The sequence below is a fragment of the Mytilus galloprovincialis genome, chromosome 14 (genome assembly GCF_965363235.1).
Source record: "Mytilus galloprovincialis chromosome 14, xbMytGall1.hap1.1, whole genome shotgun sequence".
In the NCBI taxonomy this organism is placed as follows: Eukaryota; Metazoa; Mollusca; class Bivalvia; order Mytilida; family Mytilidae; genus Mytilus; species Mytilus galloprovincialis.
Window position 1 is genome coordinate 12,115,136 of NC_134851.1, and position 20,755 is coordinate 12,135,890.

Sequence of the window (20,755 nt, forward strand, 5' to 3'; positions counted from 1 at the left end):
TACAAAAATTAAAAATTATCTAACAAAAAACAATTTGTGTTTATCTTTTAAAACAAAAAAGTTATGGCTGGCTTTCGAAAGAGAAAATACGGCCACAAATCCGAATTTTGAGGAAATATACAAAATTTCGACCTCATTTAACTCAAAAAGTAGCACATGAAGGTATATTTTTTATTACATATTTGATTTAAGCAGGCAAAAACTAGCCTATATGAAAATTTTCATCAAACTGTAAATACAGGATCAAAACTGTATCGTATGCCCTTAATAGCTCAAAGTCTCCATGTTTAGTCCAGTCAATCTAGCATAAATTTGAAAGTTATTTTCTTTTGCATATTCTTTTAATATTTATTGCAATAATTAATTTTAATTAAAAAAATATGTTTTCTTGTCGCTAAATAGTTTCTTGTCGCTTCTTGTCGCTAAAATAATTCTTCTTGTCGCTTCTTGTCGCTTGTTGACGCTTCTTGTCGCTAACATTCTTGTTGTCGCTAATTAGTGAGACCGGAAATTACAAACACTGTAAATGAAAAGATATGAGGTGTTCCAAGTAAGAACATGGCATCCCCTGTGAAAGGTTCTACATCACGTCTATTATCCTATATCAAACTCAATTGGATAAAAAAATCCACATATCGCAATTGTAGTTTTTTAGCTTGCCGTGGATATATCGAAGAAGCTTTAGAACAAGCTAAATCCAATGACATTGATTTTGTTCCATATCGCATAAGAGGATATGTACTTGGAAACAAATTTTCGAATGCTAATGTAGACATTGTACAATATTTAGAAGATGTTGACGGGTGTGTAAGGGACCCATCATCGGTAACTAAAATGGAGCTAGAAAATGGAAATGTTTTTACCAGTTCTTTAAAATTCAGTGCATTATATCATAAGGCATTCGAGAGTTTGGAAAGAAAATATAAAAATGAAGAAAATAAACTTGAATTCATCAACGATGATATATTGCAGTTTCCCATTGAGTCTTTTGTCCGTGGTTTTTTGGTTCAAAAAGGTAAATAATGAGATATTCATCACCATGTGGAATGGTATTTGTCTTCATATAGCAACTTTAACATGTTTAAGTAAAGATTTGTGTCTAATCTGAGGGCAAGATATTCATGATATTGTTTTTTTCTCTTTTCAAAATGACCAAATCTAACACATTTGCTTCATGAAAAGTTGGCAGAACAGAGAGGGTAGGTAAACATAATACAGTGGAGTCCCCAGTAGCAGTGTCCTTGAGCAGTCAGGGGTACTACTTGTACAAGTGTATTTTATTTACTTGAAGAAGTGAAAAAAAATATACACATATAAGTAAATAAATAATGTTTGAATAATCTCCCCTTAATTTTCTAAAAAATTTACTTGTATAAGTAAATTTTTCTTACAATCCCACAAAAATCCTCAAGTTTTGAGATGTAAAATCATGCCTTTAATGATTTTTCCCAGGTTTGCTCAAATTTTTTCATTAAAGTTCAATGTTTCATCTTATTAATTCATCAAAGAAACTGATTGAGCAAAGATCTTGTATATTTGTGCAAGGCAATCCAAAATTGCTCCTTTGGGGCTTGTAAATGAGCAGTGTTATGAAGATAACAGACAAATGCGATTTTCATTGTCCATGAAATTACACTTAAATCATAAATGATTAGTAAAGACATCTGTAAAAGTTACACAATTTAAAGTTCTATTAGAGCAAAGAAATCTTAAGAATTAAAGAAAAGAAGAAAGGATGATTTTTTTACTTATACAAGTAAAAAATTCTGAATGCCTAAGGGACATAACTAAGCCAATTTTTTTTTTACCTATACAAGTAAATAAAATTCACTTGTATAAGTATCCTACAAATTTACTTATATGTGTATATTTTTTTTTACTTCTTCAAGTAAATAAAATACACTTGTACAAGTAGTACCCCTGACTGTTGAGGCCGGTGATATAGTGCATTACCAAAACCGGATTTCGTAGTATCAGCAATGTTAGTCATGTTAGTGACAGTTCATAAATCATGGTGTTACACAAATAGAATCGTTCTTGTAATTATTTTAGTCTTTTTTTTTTAAGCAATTTGTATTTCAATGAAGTGGGGTTTAATTCAAAATGCAAAGGGCTATTAGAGCACCATTAGACATGTTAGAGCTTTAAGACAATACTTGCCGTCCCCTGTTGTACATTACAAGTCTGTTGTCATTGTAAACTATTTCCAGTATCTCTTCTCCGATTTGACGAAATCTTGTCAAATCGGCACCTGGTTAAATCGGCACTTGGTCAAATCGGCATCTAGTACAATGTAGTATAGTGAAACTGCACCTAGTCAAATTGGCACCTGGTTAAATCGGCACTTGATGTAGTTAATTTCGGCACCCATGTAAAATTTGTTTAATATATATGTTGTGTACAAGATGTAACTTTCTGTACAAGTTATAAGTTTTTGACACACATTTTCTTAAACCAAGTGATACAAGTTTATCTTTAAAAATGTTCTAGTTCAATCTTTAATCAAATTTATATAGAACCTAACATTTCATGCTATTATCCTTGTCCTCACAATAGAAATGAGGATACGTACATGTAATGGTTTAAATTCTAATTATAATTTTCTCCTGATACCACATGTATCCATAAAAAGTCTTTTTGAGGTCTAATAATGTTTTTGTATTAATTCTCACTATTAGATTGTATCATATAGTTGTGAAAATATGACAAATATATGCGAAACAAAAGCCGGTGTTTCATTGTGTTTTCACAATGTACTTGATTAAAGTTATTAATTAATTGAATCTTTTAGAAAACTTATCAAAACATCAGTCACCTAATGTTGAGAAAACTTTTAATGATTATAAACTTTTGTATTTTTACTGCGTGATGCTTTTTAACATGTAATGCATGATAAAATCCAACCCCCAAAATAGATCATGATCAAATTTATACATTTTTAGAATCATTTATATATCTGGAACTATTATGCTAGTATACTTAAATTACTAACTTAGCATAATAGTCCCAGTCCCATATATTATATCAAATAATATTGGATGCTGAATTGACTTTAAATAGGTGCCGATTTGACCAGATGCCGATTTAACCAGGTGCCGATTTGACTTTTTCTATGGGTGCCGAATTGACCAGGTGCCGATTTGACTTGTACCCACTTCTCTGAAACTACTGGGCCAAATACATGAAATACATGTACCTCTAAACTTAAAGTGAATGTTCCTTAGGGTATCTACATGTAGTTTACAAATTGTATCCAAAATTTTGATCCATTGAAAAACATGGCCACCATGGCTAAAAAATAGAAAATAGGGGTCAAATGCAGTTTTTGGCTAAAAAAAAAAGAAAAAAAAAGGCATTTATAGAGCAAATCTGACAAGGGGTAAAAATGTTCAACAGGTCAAGATCTATCAGCTCTAAATCAAAGGGAACAACTCTTTGTTGGGTTGCTGCCACTAAAATGGTTATTTTAAGGAAATTTTGCAGTTTTTACACGACCCCTAAAAAATATAAATTTGCATCGTATAATGCTATATGCACCATGATATGATGTCAAAGTTTTTGGACAATAACTTTAGTTTAAGTGAAAAGATCTCTTAAAAATTTTAACCAGAAGATTCAGTACCACAAATTAAAGGAATGTTGGGATTGATTTTTGTACTGGTACCAACAGTGTAGGAATTAGGGGCATAAAACCAGCATTTTTTGTAGTTTATGGACAATAACTTGTGTGTAATTGTATGGATCTTTCTGAAATTGTACCACAAGGTTCCATATCATAAAGGGAAGGCTGGGAAAGACCCCAAACGTTCAGGAATAAGGGGCAAAAAACTAGCATTTTTATAGTTTCCAGACAATAATAATAATAATAATAAATTCTTTCTTTAAAGAGGGTAAACACAGTTAGTTACAATCACTAATCTTCCCTGAGACCCTCATATACATGTACAATGTATGCAATACAAGTAAAAACAAAATGATAATAATAAGAGAAAAAAGCAAACATACAACATATAAACACAATTGTAAAGACATAATAGTTCAATGTACATGTACCATGATTAAAAGATGTAAAACAGTTACAGATCACATGTAGTAAATAGACCTGGTATATACATTGTATATACAAATCATTAAAATCATACATTCTAAGAGTAATAGTTGCAATCATTTCAGACTGAATATTGGGACTGTCTCAAGTATTGTTTTATAATTTGTTTAAAAGAATAAGTGTTTTGCACTTTACGCATTTCATAAGGTAGTCCGTTCCATAAAACTGATCCAGAATAAGCAAAAGATTTTTTAAACAGTTCAGTTTTCATACGACCGCAAAATTTGAAAAAATGTTCGTCGTATATTTCTATCACGTTGGCGTCGTCGTGTCGTCCGAATACTTTTAGTTTTCGCACTCTAACTTTAGTAAAAGTCAATAGAAATCTATGAAATTTTAACACAAGGTTTATGACTACAAAAGGAAGGTTGGGATTGATTTTGGGGGTTTTGGTCCCAACATTTTAGGAATGAGGGGCCAAAAAGGGCCCAAATAAGCATTTTCTTGGTTTTCGCACTATAACTTTAGTTTAAGTAAATGAGTAAATTGAAATCTATGAAATGTTGACACAAGATTTATGACCACAAAAGAAAGGTTGGGATTGATTTTGGGAGTTTTGATTCCAACAGTTTATGAATTAGGGGCCAAAAAGGGACCCAAATAAGCATTTTTCTTGGTTTTCGCACCATAACTTTAATATTTATAAATAGAAATCTATGAAATGTAAACATAAGGTTTATGACCATAAAAGGAAGGTTTGTATTGATTTTGGGAGTTTTGGTCCCAACAGTTTAGGAATAAAGGGCCCAAAGGGTCCAACATTAAATTTTGTTTGATTTCATCAAAAATTGAATAATTGGGGTTCTTTGATATGCCCAATCTAACTGTGTATGTAGATTCTTAATTTTTGGTCCCGTTTTCAAATTGGTCTACATAAAGGTCCAAAGGGTCCAAAATTAAACTTAGTTTGATTTTAACAAAAATTGAATCCTTGGGGTTCTTTGATAAGCTGAATCTAAAAATGTACTTAGATTTTTGTCGAGCCTTCGACTTTAGTCGAAAAAGCGAGACTAAGCGATCCTACATTCCGTCGGCGTCAGCGTCGTCGGCGGCGTCAACAAATATTCACTCTGTGGTTAAAGTTTTTGAAATTTAAAGAACTTTCTTAAACTGTACTGGATTTCTACCAAACTTTGACAGAAGCTTGTTTATGATCATAAGATACATGTAGTATCCAGAAGTAAATTTTGTAAAAATAAAATTCCATTTTTTCCGTATTTTACTATAAACATGATAAATGGACTTAGTTTTTTCTGCTGGGAAACAAAACATTCACTCTGTGGTTAAAGTTTTTAGAATATTAATAACTTTCTCAAACTATCCTGGGTTTGTACCACACTTGAACAGAAGCTTGTTTATGATCATAAGATAATATCCAGAAGTAAATTTTGTAAAAATAAAATTCCATTTATTCCGTATTTTTCTTATAAATGGACTTAGTTTTTTCTGCGGGGAAACATTACATTCACTCTGTGGTTAAAGTTTTTAGAATTTTAATAACTTTCTCAAACTATCCTGGGTTTGTACCAAACTTGGACAGAAGCTTGTTTATGATCATAAGATAGTATCCAGAAGTAAATTTTGTAAATAAATAAATCCATTTTTTCCATATTTTATTTTTAAATGGACTTAGATTTTCTTACAATCATAAAATAGTAACAAGAGGAATATTTTTATTGATTTTTTTCCTCATTGTTGTTGAGCCTGCGATTTACAGAAAAAATAGGCGAGACACTGGGTTCCACGGAACCCTTACAAATTTTTTATTATTGGCCCAGTTTTCAAGTTGACCCAAATCGGGGTTCAAAATTAAACTTTGTTTGATTTCATCAAAAGTTGAATAATTGGGGTTCTTTAATTTGATATGCCAAATCTAACTGTGTATGTAGATACTTAATTTTTTTGTCCCGTTTTAAAACTGGTCTAAATTACAGTCCAAACATTGCCAAATGGTCCAAAATTAAACTAAGTTTGATTTTAACAAAAAATGAATTCTTGGGCCTCTTTGGTATGCTGAATCTAAACATGTACTTAGATTTTTGAATAGGGCCCAGTTTTCAAGTTGGTCCAAATCAGGATCCAAAATTATTATATTAAGTATTGTGCAAAAGCAAGAAATTTTCAATTGCACAGTTATAAATTCAGCAATAGCAAGAAATTTTCAATTGCACAGTATTGTGCTATAGCAAGAAATCTTCAATTGCACAGTATTGTGCAATAGCAAATATTTTCAATTGCACAGTATTGCACAATAGCAAGAAATATCTAATTGCACATTATTGTGCAATAGCAAGAAATTCCAATTGGATTTCAATTGGAGTTATCTTTCTTTGTCCAGAATAGTAGTTGAATCAACTTAAATCATTGTTTTATACAATATACAATGTATATTCACTTTTACTACCAACTGATAGATTAAAACAATCTTTACCATTCAGTCATTGTCAGTTATAACAAGCACTTTTTTTACATTTTAATATATTATGATGTATTTAAATGAGTAGTTATTGTTGCAAACTTTATTAGAAATTTGAATTCAGATCAGTTTTGAAATAAGGGAAAGGGGGATGTGAAGAAAAAATGGGGTGGGGTCAATTTTTTTCATTTCAGATTTCATAAATAAAAAGAAAATTTCTTCAAACATTTGTTTGAGAGGATTTATATTCAACATGTTCAACATGTTCAACAGCATAGTGAATTGCTCAAAAGCAAATTTTTTTTTTAAGTTCATTAGACCACATTCATTCTGTGTCAGAAACCTATGCTGTTTCAACTATTTAATCACAAACAAACAAACAAACAAATAATTTATAAGAGTCTCACCTCTTTAAAACATTTGATATACAACACAATATAATATTAACAATTTATAAAAGACCCACTCTAAAAAGAGTTATGAGAGACTGTAAAAATACAGATTAAAATACATTTATATTACATCTACATGTATTACATATATATATCAATATATCTTAGCATAACACACGATACTATTAAAAACACTTATACAAAAGAAAACAAACAACATTATAAAAACTTATTACGAGTATAAAATACAATTTCTCTTAAAAAGTACTTCATGGCAGATTTTGGCTGTAAAATAACAAACTCTATCATCATGAAACATAAATAAAAACTTTTCTTCATTACTTAAATTACTAAAACTACTTTCTATATATTACATACACTGTTAAAAAATATCGTTCACAGATCTCCATATTCTGGGCATTATAATAAAACATGTTTTTCATCTTCAATTATATTCAAATCATTTTTTCTACAATTAAAACATAACCTTTCATTTACATCTTATACCTTCATATTTGCCAGTTTCAATTTTAATCGGAGCAACACCTGCTCTAAATTTAGCATATATGCACTTCTATATTTACTGGGCATAGTAATACTTAAATATTTTTCTGTACAATAATTTGATTTAAATAACCTGTAAGTGTGAAGCTCATTTGCATATTTTTGCAAATACACAAAAATTAAGACATTTTCTGAAAACAATTCAGCATGTTAAGTGTTGAGGTCTAAATTAAAGGGTCCAAAATTAAACTTTGTTCCATTTAAAAAAAAAATGAATTGTTGGGGTTCTTTGATATGCTGAATCTGTACATGTATTCAGATTTTTTGATCTTGATTGATTGGTGTTCTTTCATTTGTCTTTTCTGTGCATGATTGCAATCTAACTGTGTTTTAAAGTTTTGATTGTTGGCCCGTTTTTCAAACGTTAACTGGTCCGCATTTAACATGTTAATGTCCAAAGTATACATAATTAAACTTTAAGTTTGATTTTAACAAAAATGAATTCTGGTGGTTATTTCATGTATTTGACAAAATGTTTGATATGCTGAATCTTAGCATATAATTATATATATATATCAGATTTTTGTTTTAGGCACAGTTTTAAATTCGGTTGCAATTGGGGTCCAAACTTGTAAAAAATGTAAAACAGATCACTTTTAGTTTTGAAGTTTAAATTTTGAAGAAAAAAACTGATTTTCCAGTGCTATTGACAAATACTAGAAACTATTACATGTAGTTTTTAATATACAGATAAGAAAAATATTACAAATCAAAGAAAAAGGTTGAATTTACTAATGAACATGATAAATGATTATCCAAATGTCCTAGGCTACTGCAGAGTAGGCAACCTGTCAATAAATTATAAACTACAGAGTCAAAAGTCTGTATATATATATGAAAATAGTCTAACATACATGTACATTTACAAAAAGAGTACCTAATAGTCATGATGTTAATATACATGTAAATATTATTTATATTACAGAACATCATGAGAGATGCCTTAGGTCTGTTCTTGAAACCAATGAAGAGAGAAAAATTACTGTGCTATTAGCAAACCATTTATTTTCAAGACTTGTTGCTACCACTCCAGGAAATACGTACTTCATTACTAATGACCATTTTAAGAAATTTGAGTTATGTCCTTGTGCAGATCAATGTGGTGACAAGATATGGTATGGTAATTCTGGAATAGGTAAAATAGTATTTTTTATGGCGTACATGAACAAATGATGTATAGTATTAATTATAAACAAAATATTCTTCTCAGAATTGAATAAGAGTACAAATGTACTAGTACTAGTGGGTCTCAGCTTCACAAGCGAAATGTGAATGAAAAGTAAGGGTTTAAGCTAAGGCCACCTTTAATTTTGCCTACCCATGCCTTGCTGTTTGGGTAGGGAGGTAGGATTTTTATTTGTAAGGGGCCATTAGGCCACACCAATTTGATTCCTTGTTCGACGGACCCGCCCGCACCTATTTTTTTCAAAACAAAATTTTTTTATTTTTTTTATATTCCCGCTTCCCGCATCCGGAAATGTAATCATGTCCATTTCCCGCACCGTTTTTTTTTGTAAACATTATAAAAAGATATCAACATTTGTTTTTAAAATCACAGTCTAACCTGTATATAACGATTTTAAACATAAAAGCACCCCAGCACACTTTGTAAATATCTGTGAGAATATTTGTTTCAGCATGAAACCTACTTATCCAAAGCGGGAGTGCTCCGATCAAGGATTTGTAAATCTATATCAGCGGAAATACCGGATTAAAGAACAAAAAATTGGTTACTTTCCCCCTTACTTATATTCCCTATCAAAACATGTCGTTGTTAGAATAAAGTACAAAGAACTTCTGAAGGTTTGCCTTCAACTGCAATTATATTGTATGCTGGCGAAACAAAACTATCCATAGCCTCTGCATGTTTATGCACCTGTCCTGATTGATTGAGGGGCCTGTCGTTCAGCAGTTATCGTTTGGTAATGTTGTTCATTGGTATAATTTTTCCCATTTGGATGTACATGATATATAAATTAGATCGTTGGTTTTCCTGTTCGAATTGTGTACGCTAATAATTTTGGGTCCTTTATAGCTTGCTGTTTGGTCTGTATCAAAGCCCTGTGTAAAAGGCCGTACTTTGACCTGTGTTTGTTATTTATATCAGGTTGAGAACAACCCTCCCTCAGACAACATGGACAAGGGGTCATTTTACTGATGTAGAAAAGAAAATAGAAATACCAAGGATTTGTATAGTTCTTCTATACAAAACCTTTGAAAACATAGAATTTTGTACCCAAAAAGAGGAGAGTTACATCATATTTTAAACAACTTTTTCTAAAAGAGTGGTCCACTTATTTTGAATAATATTAAACTGTTAAAGTAAATGTGTTAACATGGTTAAAGTCCAGGAATATTACAAAATTCTTGGACATGTTTTGACCATTTAATACCAGATAGATATATAGTTCTTTGAGAAAATATGAGCTCTTTTGTACAAACAAATATATTATAACTTATATTGATCCCTCATAAAACATGTAAAAGGGATATTTATAACATTAAGGGGTTCTCCCCAAACTGATTATGACTTGGATGGAGAATTGTCTCATTGTCAGTCACACATACATGTCATACATAGACCAGATTTAATTATTTCTTGGTGAACAGGGAAAAAATACTTCAGAAATTAAAGAAATGTCAAAGTACAAGTGATAAATCAAGCTTTAATATTGTCAAAACCTACTATTTTATGTTTACAAAAAAAAATTATAATCGCTCGCCTCTACTTTTCAAGCTTCGCCTCAAAAATTTGCAAATTAAATATTTTTTTATTTAAATTTTCAAATCGCTCGCTCGCCCCAAATTTTGAAGTCCAAAAATCCGTAGAACAAGAAATTAAATTGGTGTGGCCTTACATAGACAAGAAAACCTGAGAGCAGTAAAAAATATTTTTCAAAACTTAGAAACTATTTGTGTCATTTGTATTTCATGTATTTCTTTATGAGTAATTTTAAATGATTCTGAAGCTCTATGATGACAAAATCATCTACATGATTACGAGAAGGACATGAAATATTCAGGTTAAACTTTGTTAAATTTCATCAGTCATTGAACAATATTAATACACATATCACGTTTATTTTTTTTTATATATAGAGATTGCTTTATCTATATACATGATATACATGTACATGATATAGACCATAATTTGCTATTGGGCTCCGTTTCCTATAACTATAGAAAAGTGATAGAATGTGAATTACTGTAAGAAAAGTTGTAACTACATCTGAAGATGCCATTATTTTTATCAACATTCAAGTGTATGCTACTCTTCCCTAGATGAAAAATTGAAACATACGAATTTCAAAGATTCTACAACCGTATTTTTGTGTCCTTTCTCACATTACTTTTTGCTTCCAAAGAGCATAAGGCTGACTGATTTATAGATAATCGTCACCGGCAAATTCGTAACTTTTGCTTTCAAATAACAAAGAACATCGACCAATAAGAATAGTGAGAAGAAAATGCTGAGAACTATAAGTATTTATGTAGCAGATGTAAGAACAGTGGCGTGATTTTTGTGTCCGATTTCGTAACACAAATTTTAGATGATGTAATCTGCTTTGTTGTAATAGAATTCTTAAAAACAATATGCAAATATGAACTCTCGCGAGATGTTCAAACAGGTAAATCAGAGATGATTTACATTCTTGTTTTGATCTTCGTAATAATTAAGTAAGAAAATGACGTTATCGTTATGCGTTACATTTCACACGAAACAGAAGTCCAGTTATTTATTAAAATTGTTTTTGTCCTTAAGTTCTAATCATTTCCGGGGAACCACTAATGACAGGACGATTGCCCGGATAGTGACAGGACGGTTGACCGGACGACATATATAAATAGTCATAGACGACAAGTGTTAATATCTGTTTTGTTTTACAATATTTGTCCATGAAACTCAGGAATCTGTGAGATTTATAAATATATTATACGAAAATATAAACTTGATTGCAAAAAAACGTGTTTTTCTCAAAAAAAAGTTGACCGGACGGTATTCACCCTCGCCGATATACGCTATATATATTGAAATGGTCGACGACAAGTGTTAATATCTCTTTTGTTTTACAATATTTGTCCATGAAAATCAGGAACCTGTGAGATTGAATAGTATATTACACGAAAATATAAACTTTAAAGTAAAAAAGAAAAAAAATCTGCAAAAAAAGTTGACCGGACGGTATTCACCCTCGCCGATGTACGCGTTGATTATATTGAACTGAGCGACAAAAAAGGTAAATATTTTTTTTTGTAAACAATATTTTTTCATAAAACTGAGATATGTGCGAGATAAATAAATATATGATATGAAAATATAAACTCTATGATAAAAAAAATATTTTTCTTAAAAAAAAAGTTGACCGGACAGCTAACATTCGACGATATATGCCTTAATAATAATAAATTGATTGACATAAGTGTTAATATTATTTTTTTTACCATATCTGTCCCTGAAATTTATGAACATTGGAGATGAATAAATATATTATACGAAAAAATTAAACTATATATTTAAATAATAAAAAAAAAATTGACCGGACGGATTTTACATTCAATCGATATATGCCTTAAATATATTGAACTGATCGACACAAGACTAAAATATCTCTTCTTTGGTTATAATATTGTTAATAGCAATATTTTATGAAATAATAACCTTTATAGCAAGGATTTGTATAGTTAGAAATCCTTGTTTATAGTTAATAGTTTATATTACTATCGAATAAATGAAATTGTTTCAATTTGTTCAAATGGTAAAAATTGGCGGCAACAAATTGTTAACCGACCCCTTCCGTCTGCCAGAATAATTCTGCCCCCTGCTCACCAACGGGGAGGTGGAAGTGGGAATTTCGAGCAGGATATACCTTTTAATTCAAAATTACATCGTTATTACAAAAAACAAATGTGGTTCATTCACAAAGCAAATACAGGAAACAAAACCTTTTAATACATTTAGCACTATCACAAACAAACGGAACATCATCTTCAGTGTTAACATCAAGTAACTGGTTAACGATAGAAATCATTTCTGGCAAAGCAATGATTGAACTCAAATCAGGGAAAACTGTCACCTCATGGATGAATCCATCCATATGATATGCCAATAGCAAAAGGTTATATATATATCATCTTTGCTCAGTCTTTCTTCCTCATTGACTTTCCTTACTAGGTTCTCAACTTGTTTCACATTTCTAGCATTTAGCACCCCTTGGTGTTCACCAGAAACTGAACCATTTGATATGCTTTCTCTGTAAACATCCATGGCAGTTTTTTCACCTGACCTTATGTCTTGCTCTATTTTTCTTAATACAGAAGGAGCAGTGCGTGTATACTCAGGGGGATCTGACTTTTTGCTGTCCCCATGGCCAACGGGTACATATACCGTCTCATCTCCCTCATAATGCACAAGTATTAAGCTTTTGTTACTTTTCAAACTATATGCAGTTTTCTTAAACTGTAAAGAACCAACTGGTCTTTTTCTACCGTTTGTTTTGTCTGTTGTTCTTGGTAATCGGATTTTGTAAAAAGAACATCATTACCAATGGTGACTGATTTTGTACCATTATTTATCCACAGATATTGGTCACATTTCCAATCATCTGCACCAGTTTGAAACAAGTAAACTTCGTTTGCCTTTGGCTTATAAGGGGGAACATTCGACGTACAAGATGTTTCAGGTTTAGTTAAAATATCTACTATTTCTGTTTGATGTAATACATCTGTATGCATATAGACAATAGACCCACTGTCCATTTTGATATTTTGTCTACTGGTAAGTTGTACTAATATGATGGCTATACAACTGTCTTTAAAAAGACATGCCTTTAAATAAAGCAATATATAGTAGCACTAATATCAATCTGTTTACTTTTGTATTTATAAATATATGTTTGACAACTGTCTTTAAAAAGACATGCTTTTGAATAAAGCAATATATATAGTAACACAATTATCAATCTATCTATATCAATAGTTCAATAATGAATATATATTGAAAATTGTCTTTAAAAAGACATGCTAAAAGCAAAATATAGTAGAAATATAATTTGTGTGATCTGAACTGGTTGAAAGTCAGAGCATAAATGACTGAACAATTGAATAGTTATTATTAGGTGAGTTAAATGTTAATCTGAAATCCTGAACTTCATAAAATTTCTTCTTTAATTGGATACTAATTACCAACTGATTATAAGGTAATTCAATTAAATGTATTTGATGTCTCAGGTGTGAAAACTTTAATGACATGTTATTTGGCTTGATTGGTGATTACAACAAGTGTCAAAATTAGATTAATTTGATTAAATATCATTACTTCTAATATGCATTGGTGAACTCGCTCACATAAACATTTTGGGCTCATTGTTTTTACTTTAAAGTTTATTTTTCTTGTAAAATATTTATTTAATCTCACAAATTATTTCATTTCATGGACAGATATATTATAAAAATGAAGAGATATTAAAACTTGTGTTGATCAGTTCAATATATTCAAATAATAATATCGGCGAATGTTAATTCCCTCAGATCAACTTTTTTTTTAAAGAACAACATTTAACATATTTGATATAAAGTTTATATTTTCATATCAAGTACTTATTGATCTCTCAGATTTCATAAATTTCATAAATTTGATAAAATAAAAGAGATATAAACACTTGGGTCTACCAACTTATATTAAGGCATATAACGGCGAATGTTTGTTCCGTCCGGTCATCTTTTTTTGAAGAAAAACATTTTTATTTACTATAAAGTTTATATTTTCATATCAAGTATTTATTGATCTCGTAGATTTCTTAGTTTCGTGTAAAAATATTGTAAAACAAATAAGATATTGACACTTATTTGTATCAGTTCAATATAATTAACGCGTACATCGGCGAATGTGAACACCGTCCGGTCAACTTTTTTTGGAGACAAACTTTTTTTTTCACTATAAAGTTTATATTGTCGTATCCAATATTTATTATTCTCACAGATTCCTGAATTTCATGATAAAATATTGTAAAACAAAAGAGATATCAACACTTGTCGTCGACCAGTTGAATATATATATAGCGTATATCGGCGAGGGTGAATACCGTCCTGTCAACTTTTTTTGCAGATTTGTTTTCTTTTTTACTTTAAAGTTTATATTTTCGTATAATATATTTATAAATCTCACAGATTCCTGAGTTTGATGGACAAATATTGTAAAACAAAAGAGATATTAACACTTGTCGTCAACCAGTTGAATATATATTTAGCGTATATTGGCGAGTGTGAATACCGTCCGGTCAACTTTTTTTGCTCAAAAATAATTGTTTTTCCTCTTTTTTTTTATATTCATAAAATATAGTTTAATATCTTTCAGGTTTACAAATATTAAACAAATCTATCGGATAACAAAACAGTTATGACTATTTATATGTCGTCCGGTCAACCGTCCTGTCACTATCCGGGCAATCATCCTGTCATTAGTGCAACCCTCATTTCCGGTCATACGTGAAACATGTGACTAACATGTGATAACGCCATTACGGCCAGATGTACTAAATACTAGGTCTAAACATTGTTTGTCATGTTGTGTTTCCAACGGGAAGTAGCAAACATAATCTGTAGACTTGTTTCGTCTTGTTTAAAAGAGGAAAATACAATTGTCAAAGAGATTGCGCCGGTGGTCTGTTATTTTTCCTATGTGCATAATGTTACATACGATCCTGTGTGAAAATAAATGCCCAATGACTTGACAAAATCGATTTCATATTTGACAGACGTTAGAACACACTTCGTTTCCCGATAATGACGTGAAGAGTCCTTGGAAAAATCAATCGAAATTACGTCTCTTATCATTGTACCAATGCTCATTGGATTGATTTAACTTCAGCAGTAAATATTACTGGATATTTAGGTGAATAAATATAATTTAATAAAAAATACATGTTAATATACCGTTACACTTGGAATGTACAAAGTTGGCATCTTTGTCACAGTTTTTAATTAATATTTTTTATTCATGTTCTGCAAACACTTATCAGAAACGCAATAAACTTGTCAAAGGAGAAGTAAACTTTTACCATGCATGTCTTGAAAGGAAGTACTTTATTGATTTTAGCCCACTAAAGTAGGTTAAAATGTGGAAACCATGTAGATGGTGTACAGGTCACAAGTATCACATTGTGCCTATTTTAAAGATTTTAATTCCAAGTTAAAAGTTTTTTTCTTTACTGGATTTAAAGAATGTCACATTGCCAATGATTTGGAATAAATTGTATATAACTGGAATATCAATTAAGAATTGAATGCTTCTTTTTGTAAATTTATTGGGGTGTTAAAGCGTTGACCGAAGTACATTTTGTATGAAGCGCGGAAACGCTTCATACAAAAAATGTGCGCACGGTCAACGCTTTTACAACACTATAAAGTTACAAAAAGAAGCATTCAATACTTATAATTACATTTTTTAGCTATGATCATGAAAACACGAATTTTATAAATTTTGTATATTATTCACCTGTGCACTTTATTGTGGGACCACGTGCTATCATGAATGAAAAGTTTTATTGAGTGATGCAATTGCTTACGGAATAACAAGTGATGTGCCGTTAGCCAATCAAAATAAAGTATTATAATGAAACATACACCTAATGTAATTATAACCAAATATAAATACATTTTTTCGGCTTAAACATCAAGATACAACGATTATGGTATCCTGTATCAATGAAGAAAATATGGAAAATTCTGAATAAATTGTACTAATTGTTTTCAAAACAAGCACATATTTAGGAGTTTTATAATACTGTTGCATTTAAGATGGATTTTAAGAAAAAGTATACTGTTCAGATTATTTTACATGTTTTAAGCAGATTTTGCAATAAAATAAAACTAAAAAAATGCTTTCGGTTTCTTATGGTTTCCTGTCAGGTTTAAAAAAAACTTTAATATAACATTGAAAATAGATTTTAAATATTAACATGAAGCAAGTAACACTAGTAATGGTGTTTATTTATGCCTTTTGAATTATATTGTGCAAAATAAAGAAAATAAAAGATTGGTTTCCTGTTTGGTTTCATGTCACGTAAACGGTGAATCAAAATGTATTAATTTTTTCTTGAAAAACTCAATTGTTTCATTCATACTATTCTAACACCAAAAAATTAACACAACCCACAAAATAAAAGTTAAAATTTTAGAACTTATAAAAAAGGATACAAAAAGAAACCAAAGGCCGAATACCAAATAATGGTCCATATATGACATGATTATTATAAGGTTAACTCCTAACTCAGTGGCGGATCCAGAAATTATCATAAGTGGTGGTCCACTGACTGATTTAAGAGGGGTCATATAAGCCCCATATAAGCAACCAACCCCCCCCCCCCCCTAAATCTGCCTCTGTAACTATCCTAGTACCTGTTGATACTTTTATTTTTGCGTTGCACAAGTCATGTCTTCTTTGACTCTCCATGGCGTTAAAACACTCAATCCCTTGCATGTGTTTTAATTGGGGCCACGCCTTTAGGCAGGTCGCCCATAGTGATCAGTCTGTCTGTCCGTCCATCTGTCTGTCCGTCCATCCGTAACACTTTAACTTTGTGTCCGCTCCATATTTAGAGAACCATTATGATTTCATACTTTATACTTTACATGTTTATTAACCACCACCAGAGGGCGTGTCATGATGTATGTACAACTTCCTAGGTCAAAGGTCAAGGTAAAAAAACTTTGGTTTCAGTTGACAACTCTGTCCTGTGGTGAAGATCATGTCCTCTCTATATCTTGAGAACTGTTATGATTTCAAAGTTTATACTTGACATCCATTTTAACCAACACCAGAAGGTGTGTCATGATGTATGTACAACTTCCTAGGTCAAAGGTCAAGGTCAAAAACTTTGGTTTCAGTTGACAACCCCATGTCCTGTGGTGAAGATCGTGTCGGCTCCATATCTAGATAACCGTTATGATTTCAAAGTTTATACTTGACACCCATTTTAACCACCACCAGAGGGTGTGTCATGATGTATGTACAACTTCCTAGGTCAAAGGTCAAGGTAAAAAAACTTTGGTTTCAGTTGACAACTCTGTCCTGTGGTGAAGATCATGTCCGCTCTATATCTTCAGAACCGTTATGATTTCAAAGTTTATACTTGACATCCATTTTAACCAACACCAGAGGGTGTGTCATGATGTATGTACAATTTCCTAGGTCAAAGGTCAAGGTCAAAAACTTTGGTTTCAGTTGACAACCCCATGTCCTGTGGTGAAGATCGTGTCCGCTCCATATCTAGATAACCGTTATGATTTCAAAGTGTATACTTGACACCCATTTTAACCACCACCAGAGGGTGTGTCATGATGTATGTACAACTTCCTAGGTCAAAGGTCAAGGTAAAAAACTTTGGTTTCAGTTGACAACTCTGTCCTGTGGTGAAGATCATGTCCGCTCTATATCTTGAGAACCGTTATGATTTCAAAGTTTATACTTGACATCCATTTTAACCAACACCAGAGGGTGTGTCATGATGTATGTACAATTTCCTAGGTCAAAGGTCAAGGTCAAAAACTTTGGTTTCAGTTGACAACCCCATGTCCTGTGGTGAAGATTGTGTCCGCTCCATATCTAGATAACCGTTATGATTTTATACTTAATACTTGACATGTTTATTAACCAACACCAGAGGGTGTGTTTTGATGTATGTGCAACTTCCTTTTCCAAATGTTAAATTGACGTCTCCCAAAAATGGGTTGGATGGGGTTATTGAGGGCATGCAGCAAAGTCTGATCGTTTTCCTAATATGTAAGCTTGAAATTGCAGCGTAACTTTTTTTTTTGCACTCAGTGACCTTTGACCTTGACTGCATATTAAAGGTCACACGAATTAAAGATTATTGGTGAAGGTCCCAAGTCTCTTCAACTTCTTTTAACAGAAACACATGATGTTTATAGTAAGCTATGGTTGGCTGATTGAAAAACATGAAATAAAGACATTTTTTTATTAAATAAGTTAATTGATTTTTTTCTTCAGGTTCAGAATTATTATGGTATGGTAAACCAGATATAATGGTATTTCCCCTTGGTGGAAGCTGTAGTATAGTGTTGCCTAAAGAAAAGAAAAAGGAGATGTATATTGATGAGGAAAAACAACTAATTGAAGTAAAAAAAGAATCAAACTTATTAAGGGGGCATACAAATGTTAGCCAGTTTGTGTCACAAACAGTTACATTTTCTTTTTATCAGAAAGGCTTTCAGCTTAGAAAACCCAAGTCTTTTCCTCAGATAGTTACAATGATACCAACTATTGCAATAAGTGATAAATGCTTTGATGTTTACATGTATGATACTGAAAACGATATTCTCTTAAGAAATGATGGGGATCCAATACCCTTATGGAACAATTTAGACAATCCATGTGATGCAACATTAAACATGGGTGCAGTTCTTCAGCTATGGATGCTAATTAATCACTTAAGTGTTCAACCAAATCTTTCCCCATTAGAACTTGAAAAATTTTCTTTGACATGTGGATTTGCATCTAGTTTGACTCATGAACGTTTGAGTAGGATTGAAAAAGAAGTTACAATGAGAACTAAGTTCCTTGATCATGAAATAAAGGAAATTAAAGCCCCAAAATCATCCTTTAAACGTAAACTTATAAATTCAAACTGAGAAATATTTACCAGAACCAACAAAATAGAACTGATGGAATATGCACCATATTGGTATGACATAAATAAAAAGAATAAGATATAAGCACAAGAGTGAAAATTAAGATTTTCAAGAAAAAAATATAACAGCTCCTTTACAAATGGAAAAATTGCTAAATTTCCAACTTTAGTTTGCCTCAACTTAATGCTATGAAAGTTATACACAATGCTTATTACCGCATAATACAGACCAAGATTGAACTTAATTGGTGTCACTTTAAATTTTCCAGAGCTAAATTCAGAATGTAAGGATCAACCTACTGTCCAATTAAAAAAAATCGAACAACTCCTTATATGCATGAGTTACTGCCCTTAAAAGAAAATTGTATGAGCTATTAATTACACAACACATCAAAAGACATCTTTTTTATACCTTTGAGCTCTTCTACAGTAGAATGTAAAAAAAAAAGCTTATTGAATATGTTTTCAATATGTTCAAGTTTGTTTTCTAGTTTGTTAATGCATCGTTATTCAAATTTAAACATTTTGTCCATTTTAGGCATTTATCAGCATCAGTCATGTCAGTAAAACAATTTAAAAGCTAGATGAAATGTTATTGTAAGTTTTCATCAAGTTAACATGTTATATATATATATATATTTATTTTATGTAAGAGATAGATTGATTTTGTTTTATGTCTCTTTTCAATTAGGCTCATAGAAATAATATTCATGAAATGGCATTTTTCTGTTGCTTTTTACTTTTTTCCCAATTTCTCAATTTTGATTTTAATTCTATTTGTAGAAGAAGCAAACTGACTTCTTTATGCTTAAATTTCAATTTGTTTAATCACATGACAGTACTAGATGTACAAATGCAGAAAACACAGGTTATATAAATAATTATCCTTATTTTAAAACTGCACATATCAACACAACATTTAGATTGCATCAAGGTATAATCATTCTACTTATTGAAACATTTTAGATAAGTGTATGCTTAATTTAAAACTCATATTTTCAATAAACAAATTAGAACTTTGTAACAGATTTCATTGTTCTACTTTTAAACCTTTGATGTTTATTTTTTAAAATGAAAGAACTTGCAAAGGAAACATAATTGGTGCACTCCTGTAACATATGTTATCACAAGAAATGATAGTAATTTGCTTGATGGGTCTTGATGAATATTAGTACCAAATGAATAAAAATACTTTCACTGTAATTGGAAAAGTATGGACATGTTTCAGTGTTTATACTCTTGTTGTTGTTTTAGATATATGTGATCCAATTTTTATTTTTATTTATTTTCTAAATGAATTAAGACATTAAAAAATATAGTAATACAATTCATGTTATTACATCTTATTAAATGTTTTAACAAGCAAGACATTTTAGTGCATCTTGCACTTATTATGATGATTTTTTTTTTACACATGTATGATCACCGTGTATCATTAGTACACCATATATAGGTACATGTACTAACCAAGCAGGCATGATGGATTTTGACCTTACACAGTAATGAAAATCTTTGTTTATTTATCAATATTCAATGTGCTTTTATCAACATTTGAAATTCCTGCTCCAAAAAAATATTTACAATGATTTTTTCCTATTCATTACACAACTTTGATATTCTAATAAAA

At 30.9% G+C, this 20,755-nt stretch overlaps 1 protein-coding gene across 1 annotated transcript; it reads left to right on the forward strand.

The window, feature by feature from the left end:
• The first annotated feature begins 534 nt into the window (after window positions 1-534).
• Window positions 535-19,263, forward strand: LOC143059416 (uncharacterized). Its single transcript, XM_076232904.1, has 3 exons — window positions 535-1,015; window positions 8,406-8,615; window positions 18,489-19,263. The coding sequence occupies exons 1-3, from the start codon at window positions 559-561 to the stop codon at window positions 19,127-19,129; spliced, it is 1,308 nt and encodes a 435-aa protein (XP_076089019.1). The 5' UTR covers window positions 535-558; the 3' UTR covers window positions 19,130-19,263.
• The last annotated feature ends 1,492 nt before the right edge of the window (window positions 19,264-20,755 follow it).